Genomic DNA, 18564 nt, shown 5'->3' with positions numbered 1-18564 from the left:
CAAGCTCTCTCAGGCTGGGTTGCATTGCATGAGTGCCTTGTTCTCAGCAGCTCTGCAATTTCTTTTAAGGAGGGAATATTTCAGCCTTCAGCAGTAGGAGGCTCACATGAAAATCATGTAGTCTTATTCTTCAGGAATAACACACCCATATCAGTTTTAAGCACTTAAGCTTGTGGGACAGGGACAAGCAAGCAACCAAATACCTGATGATTAAAAGCAGTAACAGGCACAATAAACACATTTTATTTTAATTTGCTACAAGGTAAAAGTTTATGTGTGTCAGCTAATGGAATCAAAACTCACTAATAGTAACTCATTATGTGGCACTAACGTGATTGCTTCCAGTCATGTATGCAAACACAGTCACTAATTTTCTCAAATCTGAGAAGAAAACAGAACTATGCTGTAGTCTCTGATGCCTGTTTGTTTTCCAGCCCTGTTATAACTAAATAATGATTTCCGTTGTATGAACAGTCCAATAGTGGCACTGCTGAGTTCACCTGGACTCCTCTGGTTGAGTCCAGCATTTTTCTCATTCAAAGTCCTATCTCCTCTGGCTTAATCCAGCCTCTCCTTCAACACACAAAACAAAGCCACACACTGCTGTAGCTTCTTTTCCGTTGCCATTGCCTCAGTGACCCCCAGGCAGACTGCCTTCTGATTTCAGAAGGAAAACCACCTGCAGCAGTGGCCTCTGGTGAGGCCATGCTCTGTTTCCCTTCAGGACTGAGTAATTCTGTCAGACTTAATAGAGATCAATCACTCAGAATAGTTGCCCACCATTCTCCTGTAATCTAAATGGTCTGCTATATAATGACAGGATTAAAGCATTGAAGCTTGGTGGATGACTAGGCCAATATGATAAAAATGATTTCTTGAGTTATGTGTGTTTTCTTTATGCTACACATCATTCTGGCATCCTACTGTGATGGTCCACTACATCACTAGCTACGTGATTTCCTCAGGCAGATTACACAAGTTAGATGTGTGAGTACAATGTCTTTGGAAAAGGTTTAAGCTTCTGAGAAAAGTAGTTGGGATTGACATAAGAGATCCTGGTAGTCCTCAAACTCTTCCAAAAGTGTTAGGAGACTTTTTTGGTATATGTAAGAAGCCTAGTAGTGTTCCTACAGCACAGTATATTGGATGGGAAAAAATAGTAGTAATTCCTGGTTTTTTGAGATAGTCAGCCAGTTGTGATTCTAGCTCATTCAGCAATTCTGAATGAAGCTTCTGGATTTGATGGGTCCTAGTTCATATCACTGTCACTGGACCTAAAATAGCCCTTGTCACCCACAATCTTTTTGGTTCTTTTAGTCTGGTCAAAAGTAGGAACACTACATATCACTGTCACTGGACCTAAAATAGCCCTTGTCACCCACAATCTTTTTGTCTGGTCAAAAGTAGGAACACTGTGAAAGGGATCTATTAATGCACAGTGAGGTGTACACATAGACTACCTGACTACCTGAGAGTCCCTGGATTAAACCTCAAAATACTGATTTAGAAGTGCTAACACTGTTCTTTTCCAGTTCCTTATTCTGTAAGAGATGCAGTCCTTTTGTCTTTCCAAGTCTTGAGAGAGCTTCTCACTTTGGGCACTAATGCAGTTCAGCTTGAATTAAGATTGCAGTTTGGGTAACCTAGCACTGATGATTGCAACAGGGTAGATTTCAAGAATTCAAAGGCTTCTTTCAAGCCTAATCAAGTGTATCTTCAGGACCTGAGATGCTAAAAAGGTGACATCAAAAATTATTTTCCTATATAAAATACAAATTGTATCTAGAAAACTCCAGGTGTTTTAGTACATAACATATGTGTATAAGCCAAATGTAATAATTCAACTTTTTTTGAGGTGTTTTCATCTCTGTAAGGCAGATAAGAATTGTTTTCTTAATGAACATCATAGTGGAGTAACTTGATTTATGCTCTCTATGAAGTCAATTGGGGTCTTTGGAAATACTTATAGCTGAAGTTTTTACTAGTGACATTTATGCTGGAAGAATACTTTCTCCCTTTAGTCTGTCTTTCTAAATCTCACTTACTTAGTTAGACAGTCCAAGGAGAATTACTATAACCAGCACTCTTTTGGCTAGGATAATGGACTTCTCAAGTGCTGTGGCTTTTTGGAGCCAATCCTACTTCATCTGGTTAAGCTTGATTAAATTAACTGTACTGAACTCCCAATATTACAGCAATACTTTTTCACTAATTAGGGCTAGCTGTGTTGCTGAATTAGACAGATGTATCAGAAGGACATAACTGCACAGTTACAGAAAATTGTGGTGTTCTGAAACACTCAGACAATAGTTGATGAGAGTCTGCTTCATTCAGGGTCTAATTTCTGTGGTTTCAAGTAGCTCTTTTTAACAATCCTCTTACGTACATGTTCACAGAAATAAAATGCTCTGTGAAAAACAACCCCCTACTCTATAGCTCATGGCTCTGATATCAATTTTAATTGCTTGTTCTCTCAACCTTAAATCCCAGCCTGCTCACAGTGTCATGTCTATCCCCTGCCTGAGATGCCCAATCATCCCCCAGATTGTGCTTACCCTTTGAAAGACATGCAAATCATTAATAACCCACTGGCTTTCTAGGAAAAGGTGTAACCCCATTTTTTAATGTGGAAAAAACATTAAGAGATGCCACTTACACTCATTTAGTCTTGGCTTTTTGAGCAAGGCCTAAGCTATCTCAAGGCTAGAAATTTTTTTCTCAAAGCCTAAAAATTGAGATGACATGACTTAAGTACTATTCCTGCAGAATAAACTGACTTGGAACACTGTGATTCTGACTTCACAAAATCACTTTTGCAAACCAACCCATTTGTATTTTTCAAATGTAGATGATGATGATAAATATCAAGCTGCATGGAGCAGCCACTGCTGCTCACTTTCCTCAAAGCACAGCTTCTCATAGCTAGTATCATTACCATTGCCATATCAGAGTGCAATCTAGAATCAGCTTTCATTGTTGCTAAAATGTGAACCTGAGCAATGTGAATACTTCAGCATACTTAATTAATATATTTTGTGGGTGCATATTTGGCTTCAACTATGAAATGTTATTGGGACAGAAAAGAAAATCCTGGCAATTAGGGTACTCCATCAGCTTATTCTCTGTCTTTCATTTGTGGTTTTGTCTATGGTATAATTGTGTTCCAGTATATATGCAAACAAAATACAAATGTCTCATCTAAGCTGAGACATGCTATTGGACAGTAAGTATACAGCCTTGTATACAGAAATGAGTGGATGAAATGTTTAATCCAAATCTACATGTTTACACTGCAAAAGGCAGCTGCAATATATTTTCTGACCCAAACAGAAGACTACCTTAGTGTCCATCTTCTTGCTTATACAATTCTTTAAAAATGGAGTAATTTCATATGACAGTGTGATGAAAGCTTCAGCTCTTGATGTGGAACTTCATTCAGTGATTCCATACAGCCACTGTCCTCTAGGGCTTTTCACTTCAGTTGGCAGCATTATTCTTTCAAATCGTCTATGTCCAAAGTTTGTAGCCAGAGAATACAACATGGACTATACCAGTTGGATTTAAGGCTTCACCAGCATCCTCAGCCAGTTTTTCTCCTGAGAATATGAGTAAGGTTTTGATTCAAGGAGAGGAGTGTTGCAAACCAATAAGATCATACTTTAAACTGGTACATTTGTGTCAAACTGGTGCAAATATGTGTCGTATGCTTTGTCCCCTCTATTTATATAAGGCAGAGCTCCTATTGATCCTGTTTATATCTCATAACTTCAGTGCATGTCCTCAAGATCACTCAGTTGGTATTCCTGTCAAAGTCTAGAAAGACCTAGAAAACCTTAATCTGTGCTTACTATGGCCTTTAGAAAGACAAACCTTGAGGACCTTCCCTATGAAGCTCCACAGGAGCAAGTCCCTCAGTCTCCTTGTGGTCTCTAAAGCCTGGGATTTCCTTCTCCTTAATGGATATAATGAGTTTTTTCTAAGTACTACAAAAACATCCACTATTTTTAAGTGTATCCTGATAGGTCTGCAGAATATCTCTCTAGTTGCTTCTCTTATTAGATGTTATATTAAATTATGACAGTTTAATTATGAAGTAAAGGTTAGGCAGTCACCCTGTCTTATCCTTATGTTAATCTTCCTGCCTCCTTCTCTGTCTGTCCATGCATCTCTAAGTTACTTATTATTAGAGGAAAAGTTAATTACTATTCTGTGATTGGGATAGAAGTGACAAATTGAGGCAAATCCTGAGGAAAGGAAGCAGTATTTTGTACTGAACATGTTCAACTAGCTTCTGACTTAATAGAGAACTTTCATCTACTCTTCAGGGCGGGGATCAGCCTAGGTTATATGGTGTGAGTTCAAGTGTCATATAAGAAATGTTATGAAGAAAAAGTCAGAAATTTGCAGACGTTTAGGCTTCACCACTTTACGGTGGCTAATAGCTTGCAATGTGGTGTGTAATATTCGGTCTGCTAAAGAGAATTTTGCTTGTGTTTTATGCAACAGTCATTAATCTCATGTGGGCTGGTGCATGTTTTAGCAATGTTCTTTGGTGGTGGAGAACTGATCTTTTTAAATTGTGGGGGTGTCTGTGAAAAAATTTCTGTTATCAAACATGTATTTCCTTTGAAAAATGAAGATATGAACAAGTATGCCAGGCATTCTAGTTAGAGAATCTAACACTGATGTGAACAATTTCTTCTAGTTTTAGAGGCTAATACCTCTGTCTATATTTAGAAGCTTGCGTCATATTGCAGTATTTACACTCCCTCTTGCTTCTGTATGCAAATAAGTGGCACTATCCTTCTGATGGGAATCCAGAACGAATCACCCATCAGCTTCCATGTCATCTAGACAGGATATATTGTCATGTTTATCACACTGTAGTACACTATGTATCAATGGCATTTTGAATCAAGTGCTCTTGCTCTTCTGTATTAAAATTACCACAGCTTCTTTGGACATGTCTGCCCTATTTTTGAACCCTCTCACTTTGTCCAGATTTTCTGATCCAATGTAGATCAAAGATTGCTCACCACCTTTTATGATTGCATTGCAGTTCAAGTGGTCTGGTGAGTGCTTAACTATTTTGCAAAAGCTGTGGATATCTGTACTTTGAGTATCAGATTCACCAAAATAATGATAATATCTGGATTTGTTGCTCCTGACACAAGGGGGATTTGAAAAGTGAAAATTAAGTCCTGACTTCATTTCAGTACATTAAATTACTACTTAATCATGCCCATTCTAAAGAATAACAAGCAACAGTATGATATCCATGTTCTTCAGTGAAATGCAGTCCAGAAACAACCCAAGTTTGAAAATTAGAAAAGTGGGATCATATTATTTTACATAAAAGAATAAAAGATCCTCCAGGACAGAAAGGCAAGACCATGTAGCCTGTTGCCTTTTATGGGTGCCTCAGCATCTACAGAGTGGCAAACAGGGCCTAAATGGGAAGGAGAGGAAGTACTATCTAAAATAAAGAATCCCACAAGAGATTTTGAGGAGGACAATCTTATTTTTATATTTTTTTGCCAATCTAAAATTAACTGTTTGTGACTATGTTTCAGGAGTTGTCTGGTACTTTGAGGCACTGGTGAATATTTTGTGCATTTGTGTCATATATTGGGCATTCAGAGTGTTTGCTACTGACAGATGCTAGAAAGAACCATCTTCATGTCTTATTTACAGGTAGAAACAATTGAATATTTTTGTTCTTTGTCCAGTGCTGCTGCTACCTGTACACATTTTCATCTTCATAATTCTGCCCTTTCATAATTTCCAAATGTGCAGTTTAGACTAGATCACTAAAAAATGGTTTTATGTTTTGAACTGGGCCCCCTTTAAATGTCAAAAAACAAACAAAAAAGAGAGTAGCTCTATGCAAATAATAAAAATATCCTTTATAAAAGATAAGAAATTAAAGGAGACTGAGAAACATTTAAGCCAGCTGTCACATATTAGATAATGCCATTTCACAGAACTCGAAGACAAAGAGCATAATTTTCCTGGAAGTGAAGTAGCATAGTCACACTCTCTTTCAGTGGAGAACAGGAGAGAAAAAATAAAAAAAAGGCACTTGGCTTATCTTCTGCTAAAGCCTTTGTGTAATTCATTAAGCAACCCTTATCTAAAATTACAGTGTAGGGCATTTGCTGATGTTTTCCTGTCTCAGTGAAAACATAAAGAGGTACTAAACCCAGCTGGTCATTAACTCTTCTGCTAATGCTCTGGGCTGATTCATGTTGTCTATTATACCTGACTGGATTTGGCTTCCCTGAGCAATTAATACCTCTGAGTTCCTCTTATGGAGGGCATGTTTATTTTGATTTGTTCTAAGAGTGATGCTTATATGCTTTCTGTCCAGTCTGGTTCCACCTGAAGCAACACCCTGTTCCAACCACTCCTGCAAAGACTGTGTTCAAAATGCAGATTTCTTCCACAGGGTGTTTAAAAATCCATTCTTCTATTACAAAAGCAATAAAAGAGATGATAATAAAAATGGTTACAGAGTTATTAAATATTCTGATGATCTTGAATATTGGGGAGTTTTGTTTCATCCTTACAGACTGATTGTACTGCTGTACAGATTGCACAGACTGCTTTTTAATAGGTTCTTACAACACCTTCAAACCATTGCTGTCTTGTGGACAGTATATAAATTATAAGAATAATATTGTAGGAAGTCAACCACAAGTCACATTTCTCCATTTATCACCCTTTTTCTGATTAGATTTTCGTGCACTTCAAATCCAATGTTCAAAACTCATATTTTATGCTTGAACTTGAATAACATTAAAATAGCACCAAATCAATGGTAGTTTCTGTTAGAAGCTGGAACTTGCTACTTATGATAAATTCACTACAGGGAAGTACAAGAAAATTAAAAACATATTGGTTTTTCGCCTTTGGAAAATTTATTTTCACCTTGACTGCTGCCATACACTGGATAAGAAATTAAAAATGCTAAATTTTTCATGTTCCTATATTTTGACTCTATATCCTCAATGCTGCAGATGCTACTTTTGTGCCCTTCTGTCTACTTGTGTTTACAGGACTGTAGTTTCAGACAACCATTTCAAGTAGCAGTTTTTCATTCTGAAGAGTAGGAACCCTACTTTCTCTTCCTGCCTTCTGTCCTACAGTTGGTCATATTGGCACTTTGTCCATGCATCCCCCCTGTGTCACAGTGACAGCACACCCTTGGTCACAGGCCCCTATAACTGCAGAAGTCTCAGTCAGTTTGGAAGTTTTAGTAGATTTTTATTCATCTGTGATGTACCTCCCAGCCATCCACCTGTTCTGTCCTCACAAGCCTGGTGACAACCCTCCATGGGGTCACTTTTGGAACATTCACCTCTATCCTTTGGGATGACATATCTGTAGATTAATCCCAGATGGTCAGTCACCTGCCATACCACAGAAACATTCTCATAGACTTGCCAGGCAGTTGGGCAATAACTAAGTTGATACTTGCTTTTCAAAGTGTGTGTGGACCAATAATAAAGTGTAACTGAAGAATAAAACTGGAGTTATCTATACTGCATTGTAAAACCTGACTTTCTTTCAGTTAAAGCAGCAAGTTTTTGGTGATACCTAACTCACAACTCTACTTATTTTTTTTTTCAGACATGGAGATGACTTGATTGTGACACCATTTGCTCAGGTAGGAACAGCTTTGTCATATTTCTCACATGGCCTTGTAATTTAAAGACAAAATGGCTAAACTGGTTGTTTTCTGTTGTTGATATTATATATGTTTGCCTGAAACAAGAAAAGTGTTTCAACAGAAAGTCATAAACCTCCCACTCTATTTACTATACCTCTCTTCGCACTTTTTGATTATCTGAAAAGTTGAAGTGCAACAGCATGACAAACACCTTTGACCTCTAACAAACTGTAGCAGGCATTCTTGATTAAGACAAATCTCTGATTCCAGTTATTTTGTTATTTTTTTTAATTACAATTTCTCCACTTGAACATATTTTATGAATAAAATACAATGAGATTTTTAGAAATGAGATAAATTTTAGCCAGAACACATATGTTCCCTTACAAAACCAGGTTTGTTTTTTTCTATTCAGATTCTGGTTTATAAAATACCAGTTCAAAATTCTTTATTATTCAGATTAAAAAGCCACAGTTTTTCACAAGAGAGCTTCCTTATAAAGTATGAAAAATTAACATTGCTTTTCTTTGAACTCCTGATGATGGGTTTTACTCCAAAACAGATAGGAATTTAAGTCAAATTACTGTAATTATGAAGTCATATGTGGTTGAAGGTGAATGGAAAGAAAAAGGTTGAGTCACACAGCAGTGTCAAATAACAATATTATAAGAATATAATATAGAATATAGAATATAGAATATAGACTCATATACAATATGCAATATATCCTATATATCATATATATCATATATATCATATATCATATTATATACATAATATGTCATATATATATATAACATGTATGCCACATCTAAACATATGTGGCAGCTTCAGCCAAACTATGCAGGTTGCTTTAGTGAAATAATCTATTAAAAGTATATTAATTAAATACTTTATTATATATTTAATTATATTGCAAAGAGATTCAGTGTTTATAAGACTCAATCAAGTCCTTATTATGAATAAACCCATCATCTTTTACTAGAAGAGAAAATATTAAGAAGGGCCCTTTATGAAATACTCTGAAATCTTCACTGTACTCTGAATACGTAGATTTGATGACATATATAATTGGTTTAATCCATGCTGAATTAAAAATAAGTCAGTTTGCTTCCTGATTTTTGGATTTAGTTAGCCAAATATATTTTTTATTATCTTAACTTTTTTCAAATTTACCTCCAATAGTTTGACCACTGCCAGCCATTGCTAGTTTTAAATACTTTCTGTTACAAACTTTCATTAGTTTATTCTTTTTTTCTTCAGTGTCCTACTCACTTCCTACCTATGGTATATATTTAAGGTGCTATGAAAAGAGGGTTGTGCACTTCTCAACTCAGATCTCTGAAACCCAGCTTCTCATTGCTGCTTTTGTTATTCTTCAGATGGGTTCATCAGGAACCCAGCCCAGTCTGGGCTGAGAAAAAAAAAAAATTGTCAACTTCTGCAAAGACATACCAGTGATTAGTGTTGCTGCTTTCTCCCATTTCCAGCCTAGCTCCAATAAACTCACAATTCCTCTCGGACATCAGCTGAACAACCTCACCCCTGACAGAGAGGTTCATCTTTTTACCCTCACATGGCACAAAATCTTTTGCATGTTGCCCAACTGCCTTCAGAAGAGAGTGCCTATGCCACTTATAACTCAAAGACACTCCACTACATTCACTGTCTGCTATCTTGCATAAGTCCAGAAAGGAAGCAGATATTTTGTGTTGTCTTCCCCAATGCGTGAAGCTTGTAAGAGGCTGCAGACTTTTCCTGCATTCTCAGGGGACAACTTCCTCTTTTTCTGGCCTGCACTAAGTCCCTAAATCAATTGTGCCTCTTAGAGGAGACACATTTGCTTTTTTACTTTTCCTAGCAGTCTAGGCAATCTCATTCCATTTGTCCTTTGGAGTGTATGGGGACTGAACTGCAAATTAAGATTTTGTAATTATTTTGTATGCATGAAATATTTGGGTTGAATGGGCTATTATCTTCCAGACTCAAGTTCTTTTCTTGGTATTTTAAATAAATAAGTAGAATTATGTAAAAAAAACTTTCCTCCCCTGCAAGTCAGCCTGCCTTCAGACAGAAAATGAGTTGTTTATGAGGAGAACAAAAAATAGATGAAAACTACAGCCTTTGTATTAAATTGTTAAATAATAGCCAAACACTCCAGACTAACCTGCTCAGGAAAACTTTTACAGGGGTTTTGCAATGTGCTTTCCATTTTGTTTCAGCACAGTGGAGCAGAGATAGATCAGTCTCACTTATGCAGAAATTGATACTGAAACCACTTTTTTTGTTCCAGGTTCTGGCCAGCCTGCGTACTGTCCGGAATAACTTTGCTGCATTAACCAATTTACAAGACCGGGCACCCAGCAAGTGAGTGTCATTTTTTGGCCACTGAACTTTTTGCAGTGATACTTTTTTAATGTAAGCTAAGACAAATAGGAGTTATAGATTTCAGTCTGTACCACCAAACCCGCATAAAACTATGATGAGGAACAAGTTCATAATTTCCTAAAGATGTTATAGTTGGTGGCTGAGACAATAGCTCCCTTGCCTTCTAATTGATCTTGCAATTGTTGTCCTTGCATAAAGTTGGAGTAGGTTTTTTCACCTTATGTGATTTTAGATAGTGATATGTCTAAGATCATTCAAAGATGACCATTCAGGCACAGTCTGAGTATTGCAAATGAAAGAGAGTGAGCAGACAGCTGCACTCACTGAGATCTTCTTGCATGATCTGAGTTTAGAACTCCACTCATTCAAGGTAGTGATACCCTACCTATCCACAGTAATTCATAACTATAAGTTAGGCAGCATAAATATGATCTCTCTCCAGTCATGTTACAGTGTCAGAGTAAACACTAATGTTAGTTACACTGGCAAATGAAGTGAAGTTATTTTCCTCACCCAAAGCATCTCGAGACCTAGAAGTAATTCCAAATAAATGAATGTCTTTGTATTATAAGTCATATTTCAAGCTATGCATTTGCTCTAGATGTGATTAGGCAGGTTTTTAATAAACCTGTAATTTTCTAAAATATTCCTGTCCTGGAGTTCTCAAATAAATTCCTAGGTAATATGTTTTCTGTTGTATCGTCCAAGAATTCAGTCATCAGTGCATTTTTCAGGCTTAAACCTTTTTTCACTTCCTTTTTAACAGAAGATCACCAATGTGTAGCCAACCATCTATTAACAAAGCAACTATAACAGGTAAGAATAATTTATTTGTATAAAGCATCTAACTGAAAAATGCATTTTATAATATATATTGCTTCACATACTTACATCCCTTCATACATTTATATTGATTTTATTAAAGAGGTTTTGAGTTTTTAAGTCACATAGTGACTCAAATTGGTGACTTCTAGTGTCCTGTCCTGTTAACTTCTGATTTTTATTTTATTATTCCAGATTTAATTTAAATTCCTTCCCAATTATTTTTGCTTATATACCAGTATGTGACCATGTTATTAATAAATTAATTAGTGACTTTTTGCAAGGAAATCTAGCACAAAAAACTGATATAAGGAATCCATTAATCTTTCTTTTTGGGACATAGAGTTCTGCAGCAATGCAGACACAAGGTCTTCACTTTAAAAGTGCTTATGCTAAGAGGAGAAATGTTCAAAACTGAATTTTCTGATTTAGAATTGTAAGTCCTATTTTTATAACATCTGTATGAGAAAGAAATTTTCTTTTAAAAGATAGTATTATTTCTAAGTAAATATTGACTTAAACCCAAGACTAGTAGTGTAAATTACGTTAATATTTTGGAAAATTTTACCCCACGCTACTTTTGGTTATTTTAATAACAACTTCATCTTGGATGTCTTTATGGAAATACACTTTATTGAACCCCATATTTTTTACATCATGTTAATTCACAACTTACACTCTTTAATTGTCCGGGTATTACTTTCTCTATTGTATTCTGTCAGTGTGAAAGAGCATTTGCTTTTCTTCTTGATGAAAGTATACAACCACTTACTAAGCAGGCAAATTACCATTTAAACCACAACCAGAAATACAATTTTCTGTAATTTTCAAAATGCTTCATCTTTTTAATTGAATTACACATTTATATCTCTAAATAACAAAATGATACTTCAGCAATTTTGAGAAGCAGTGTAGCTTTTCAATGTTCAGTAGTTTCTGCCTTTAGGCTCTGGAATGTGTTAAAATCAATGGATTTTTTCAGCTAATCTCTCACCTTAAAAGGACACAGTCTTGGCAGGTCTGTACAGTTTTATTCTTCTAGGAACTCATACAATATGAACATTTGTGTGTAGGGCTCATCAGGGGATAGAAGGTTATGTGTTTAAATCTATACTATGAACAGAAAGGCATCATGTTAATTAAATAATAGAAAGATGATATATCTATATATGTAGACAAATTCTATTAATGATCCTTAGTTGATATATTTCTTGAAGAGGTAATTCTGTGCATTGGTTTCAAATTGCTGTCTATAAACCATTTCAGTTATGGATATTATATCTATTTTTAATTTTGTGATTTGTCTCATAGCACAGTAATCCAGAAATATGTTAACTGGAGACAGAGATATTCAAATACAGGGCTCATTCTTTAACTCCAAGGAACTAACTTTAGAAAACATAGTGAAATTCACAACAGTAAAATAAAATGATATCCAGAAGAGAAGATGTGCATGCCTGTGAACATTACGTTACATGCTGTCCCACAGCTATTTGCCTGAGGTCAACTTCTTTTGTCCAGCAGGAGAAGCTGTTCAGACAGCAGGACCCAAGGCACATAAATCATCTGAAATTTTAAAGTTTAGAAAGAAGGTACTTCAGTCAGCTCTCCAATTAATCTAGAAAATTCTTCTTTGCCAATAAATTCAAAGGCAGCAAGAAAAGGCAAATAATAGTAAGGATAATTTAATATAATTTAGTTTAGTCTGATTTCTCAGAGATGCTGCTGGAATTTCTGTGCCCAAATTATGCATTGAACTGGATGATTTGGAGCCTGTGTGCACTGGATATAAGTGGTTGAAAGACTTTAACGATATAACAAAGATATGAAGCCACTATAAAGCATGAAAATGGCTACAATTCATTTTGACTATTGAACAGAAATTGAGGATGGATACTATTTTGCATGAAAGGGTTTGTCCATTCTTAGTTATAAGCTGGTTTTGATATTTCCATGGCAACAAATTTTATGGCATTGGTGCAGAAATATGCATAGGTTTGTTCTTGGGGCATATCGAATGCTAGTAAAATGTCTTAACAGCTGTATGCTAAGAAGGAAGATGAAAAACACTTCTGCTATAATTCACAGAATAATTGAAAGCCCTTTCAGATGCTACTAAGTTTTTTGAATTCTTGTGGGGAACATTAAAAATGTAGCTTATAGAGATCCTGCCTGCTGAGAAATCCTCCTGGTTTTGCTGTTCTCAGAATTTGTGTCATGGAGTATCTGGAAAAATACTCCAGCTAGGGTAGAGCCTCATCATGTCATCCACATGGCTCACCTTGCAGTCTCAGCAAGAACTTATTGGCAAGGTGGCAATCTAGGTGACTGGAGGGCATGTGTCACTAAGCTATATTGATTATAAACCAGCAAACAGACACTTAAGATGGAGATTTTATGTTGCTCAACTTCCTGAAAGATGTGTCTCTGGGAAAATTCTCTCTGAGGAAAGGGATGATCACAGAAGGGAACTACTAAACAAGATATGGGGGTACCAACAAAGAAAACATGAAAAGCAATCTGGTAAAGTCAAGTAACTAAAAAAGCAAGAGCAGCATTCTCTCATTTTCTATTTTAAGAATTCACCACAAGGCATAAATCTGTGGCAGCATACCTTAGCAAAAAAGTAAGCAACTATGACAAGAAGAAGTGAAGCAGCACAGGAGTCATCTGTTCAAATTCTTAGAAGCAACATCCACCATGGTGGCCTTAAAATTTATGGTGATTTTTCAACAAAAATATGCAGCAGTTGTGATCAAAATAAAATCCTTTCTATTCAGTATAACCACATGAATCCTTATTGGAAACTGTGTTGAAATAAGCTAATGAATATCAATGGCATAAAATACCATGCTCATTATCATACAACACAACACAGGCGTGCTGTGTTCCTTTTGCAGACAAATTAGGGGGCATGACATGGGAGCTTTTCACGTAACAACAGAATTTTTAGATGACACCTTCCATACTTTCTTTAGACTCTAGGATGTAAATATCAGTTTTAACTATAGTCAGTGTGAATAAACAGAGATGAAAACTTCTGTTAGAAGTGATCAAAGGGATATAAATTTCCTACGAGTACCATCTCTCTCTCGTGACTAAGATCAGCCTGGAATAACAGGGTTTTCTGAACAGTTCTCTCGTGCTTGGTGGTCTGTACTTCAACCAAAAGAGTTGAATCATATCATATCACTATGAATCATATTTTCTGGTGTTTAATTTCAAACTGGCAGTAATTCTCTTAACAAAACCAGTGAAATACAAATATTTTGTTTTCAAAAAAAACCCAACTATTCTACAATTCTTTACACTCATCCAGCCCACACTTTAGAGTTTTCTTATGATGATATTGTGAGAGACGGTGTTGAAGGCCTTGCTGAAGTCTTTGCATGAGACCTCACCTGGAGTACTGCACCTAGATCTGGGCCCCCCAGCATAGATGAAGAAAGGCTTGTACCTGCTTGAGCCAGTCCAGAGAAAGCCATGATCAGGGATGGTCAGAGAGAGCTGGAGCACCTCTCCTGGGAGGAACAGGCCGATAGAGTTGTGTTGCTCTGTTCAGAGAAGTGGAGGGTGATCTTACATAAGTAATATCAAGTACAAGCCTTAAGTACATAAAAGGGGCCTACAGGAAAGCTGAAAAGGGACTCTTTACAACTGTTTGTCATGATAGGACAAGCGGAAATGGTTTTAACCTGAAAGAGGGCAGATTTACAGTCGACATTAGGAAGAAATTCTGAGGGTGGTGAGGCCCTGGAACAGCTTGCCCAGAGAAGATATGAATGCCCCATCCATGGAAGTGTTTGAGCAGGGGCTCTGAGCAACCTGGTGTAGTGGAAGATGTTGAAACTAGATGATCTTTAAAGTCTTTTCCAACCCAAACCATTTTATGTTTCTGTGAATTCTAATAGTAGAGAAAAAGAAACATTTATATTTTGCAGCTCAGAGAATATTAGATTAAGCTTCCATTGAAATCCCTCCATCTGACCCATGAAGTTCAGTAACTAAGTAGCAATTCAGATATTGGTTGGTTTAGTTAGTTTCATCTCTCATTTTTGCAAAACAAGCTCACAATTTTTCCAACAGGTGTTTTGAATATAGGATTGATAATCATCAGCTGTAGTGGAGTTGAACAATTCTAGTGGAGTTGAACCAGTTCCCCATCATTACTGTGAAAAGCACTTTGCAGTGACCTGTATATTATTTTCTTAAACAATCAATAATATTTTTCTTAAATAGGACAAATTTGGAAAACAGCCATATTTACATCAGGTACTCTTTTCAGTTAATCATTAGAAGTCCTTATCTAGGTCACGATCACCAAACAGAGAGTTATCTCACCTTTAGCCTTGTTAGCCACAACACATACAAAATCATATTGGTTTGTGAGATACAGGGCACAATTACATACAGACTGCAATTCATTCATACATCCCCTGACCCATAGGAAGTAAGGTATGCAGCTAACAGGTAAGGTATCAGAGAGCCTGCAGTCAGCTCCCCACCCAGACCTTCAAAGTCATTTCCTCATCTTTGGGGCTGAATTAGCGGAGTTTGCACATGCAGAGCTTGTGAGCATTTGATATTAATAAATTGAATCAAAATTTGCTTGCATTCAGAAAAAAACTTCACAGTGTCATAGCTGGTGCAGTACTTTCATGTGCTACAATTTTAAAAATAGCTGGTTAAATAGAGTCATTTAGTAAACTGGCTTTCCTTTTCAAAAAGTATTGTCTCCAGTTCAACCCCATTAGTTTAGGGAAGAGACTGTTATTAACAGCATACAACTGTGAAGGCTTGCTGACTTCTTTCTTCATCTCGATTTGTAGAGTTTTAATTAATGTTGAAAAAGTTTTCTAACTCAAAGGCTTCAAATGAAATCTGTATGTAGGGCTCTTTTAGAGTGAGTGAGTTTGTAAAACAGTGATTAACTTTAAGGCAGAACAGCAGGAAGAAGACTGACATGGTGTTGAACCAGATAAGCTGTTTGTGTATCATCTCACATTCAAGGAAGCGAATGAAGCCAGGGCACTCTTCAACACTGATACCTGATAGGCAAATATGTAAGCTTTCATAAAATAGAAAGTTAAATAAAGGAGTATATGTCATCGTTTACGAGATTCCTGGCAAAAATGCTCATGTAATTAAAATTAACCATTTGAAACAAAAATTAGAAAATAAAAAGAGATGTTTTGCAGTGTGTAGACAACAACACTTGGCTCTTGTGTATGAATTCAATTTTTCAACAGTCTGTTTCAGTAGAAATATGTGGTGGTTATTAAAGTCCATAGAGACTAGGACCCATCATAGGGCCGACCTTTGCTTTTATCTTCATCTAGCACTTCAGGTTACTTTTCATAAGACTGAAGCATAGTAGAGCCTTGATTTTGTTTCAGACTCACATTTTGGAGTTAGACTAGGAATACATTTAAAAAGAAAACATCAGAGGCATTATCAATCTCCATATGAATAATCTGATATGCAACCCCACATAAATCTTTGCTTCTTACTTTCAAATTGGTCTCATATTTTTCTGCACCAGTAAAAGTCCTTATATCACTATTTCACCCAAACTGTCCACTTCACTGGAAAGAGAGGCAGGATGAAAAGCTTCATGTGCCTCTTCTCCTTTCAGCCTCTGTCCCTTACAGGCACTGGTGGCGTAGCACAGCAGAGAACTGTACATGACCCGAGGCTGTATTTATTGTATTCATAACCACAGAAAAACAACTGGAAAGAGTGACACATAGTTGGGTTTTTAGGACAGAGTTGAGAAGAATCAGAAAGAAAAATAGGACTCTTGCCTGTGTAATTTTTCTCCTTCACTTGCAGTCCCTTGTCTGATGAATACAGAAAATACAGCTGAAGCAGATGTGGTTTCTGGTATGACTTGGTTGCAGTCTGAGTGTACCTTCTTTTCACACAGGGACACATTATCACCTGTCCAGTCTAAAAGATTTATTTGAAAGTGAATATTTTTTCCTTTAATAGATTCTGGAGAAACTGGCCTATTCAAGCCTATTCACTTTCCTGAGCATCCATTTAAAAATTAAGGGCTACATTGAAATCACCCATTAAACTGCATAAATTCTGCTTTTATTACATGCAGGTTCCTGAGTAAGGAGCCTGAACACAGCAGTGAATCAGAGCTGCCAGAAACCATGGTCAGAGAGCCCTGGAGACAAGATACAACAAAGTCTCCCTTTTCTGTATTTTCTCTCTCTGGCCTCATGTATTTTACATCCTGCAAAATGACTCTTCAACTGAAAGGTGTAATTCCAGGTCTGGTGGTAGGAACATCCACTTGTGCCTACTGCACTTTCTCAGGAACTAGGATTAAAAATTTCAAGAATAAGCAACACCTAAAATTCAGTCTTCTGCTCTCAGGCCAAAAGTTACAACATATTTATGCAAAAAGACTTTTTTTTCCAATGTTTGGTTACTCAGCTCAGAAAATCTTTGATAGTGGGAACTGGTCATCATGGAAGCAACTGTTTGGCATACATGTATTCAGACATGTATGTGTTTCATACTTCCAGTTGGCTCTCTTGGTATCAAATCCCTCTGAACATCCCCAAGCATTCTTTATAGTCAGGGGAGGCAAGCAGTTGTCTCAGCGAAACCACATGCTCTGCAGAGGCCCAAAACATTGCCTGTGCAAAATCTTGAGTTATCCAGTGGACATTAGTCTGCTGTAACTATCCATGAGAAACTCCTGCAATGGGAGGCCGAGCACAGTCCCAAATATTATAAAGTATTCTTTACCAGAAACGTGTCAGGGAAGAGTTGCAGTGAAAATTTTACCAAATTTGACTTTGAGCCTTTGGGAGGAATGATGGGAGGCAGTGAAAGAGACAGTAGTTTTTACTGGAGAATTTTCACTTGAAATGTTAAATGTGCCAAGGTATTACTTTAAAATTTCCTAATCAAACCCAAACCTTAGCACTCAGCCAGGTTTTCATAGCTCAATGACTCTTGCTTTCTGTTATTAGAATTGTAAAATTTATGTTCTTTTGTCATATTCCTTAATCAGCTCACTGTTAAGAAGATTATCTCTATTTTAGTAGAGGCAAACTTTTTTTTGTACTAGGAAAGTCTTGATTTTATTCCCATTATGATGATATTCTGAGTTAATGAAGTAGCTGTGGTCACATACGTATAGTTTTAGTTGTTATGAAATACTAAAAACTATTCCCAAATATTTGCATTCAAATGTTAGCATAAAATTGCCAATCTGATTCATTATTCCTTCTATACACAGTATTTATATTATTTTCTGCAGTGATATTTATATTTGAATTAAAATTAGATATGAATTTGGACACATGTTAAACCAAATAAAAAATATAGATGAGAGACAAAAATTTAGGATCTGTGTCTTAAATCATAGAATATTATGACAAAAATAAAAGGTTTATTTTCTTAATTACAATAAGCAAGGTAGGATTATATCCAAGTGAGTGAATTTAGGCATTATATTGCTTACTACTATACTAAAAAATGTGAATTAAATCAGGAGCATATTACAAAAGTGACTATTGGATTAGCAAGCATTAACAAATTCCCCTTGTACTAAGTAAGTCATATGCTAATAACATAGTGCACATATTATAAGGACTGTTGACTAATTAGTCTTTAATTTAAGGAGTACAAAGATGACTAGAATAAAAAGCCTAGGAAGA

The 18564-nt window shown here is 36.3% G+C and overlaps 1 protein-coding gene across 8 annotated transcripts in view; it reads left to right on the top strand.

The window, feature by feature from the left end:
• The window catches only part of PDE4D (phosphodiesterase 4D), a 314096-nt gene that overhangs the window by 221071 nt on the left and 74461 nt on the right, over nt 1-18564 (top strand). For all 8 annotated transcript variants that reach the window (XM_039709602.1, XM_039709604.1, XM_039709608.1 and 5 more), the window contains 3 exons: nt 7633-7669; nt 9966-10039; nt 10827-10876. In XM_039709602.1, the coding sequence (XP_039565536.1) occupies nt 7633-7669; nt 9966-10039; nt 10827-10876 (161 nt within the window). The remainder of the gene's footprint in view (nt 1-7632; nt 7670-9965; nt 10040-10826; nt 10877-18564) is intronic.

The sequence above is a fragment of the Passer montanus genome, unplaced genomic scaffold, assembly GCF_014805655.1.
Source record: "Passer montanus isolate IOZ18808 unplaced genomic scaffold, ASM1480565v1 scaffold22, whole genome shotgun sequence".
NCBI lineage: Eukaryota > Metazoa > Chordata > Aves > Passeriformes > Passeridae > Passer > Passer montanus.
The sequence above is the reverse complement of the archived record's forward strand: the minus strand, read 5'-3'. Positions and strand labels throughout refer to the sequence as shown.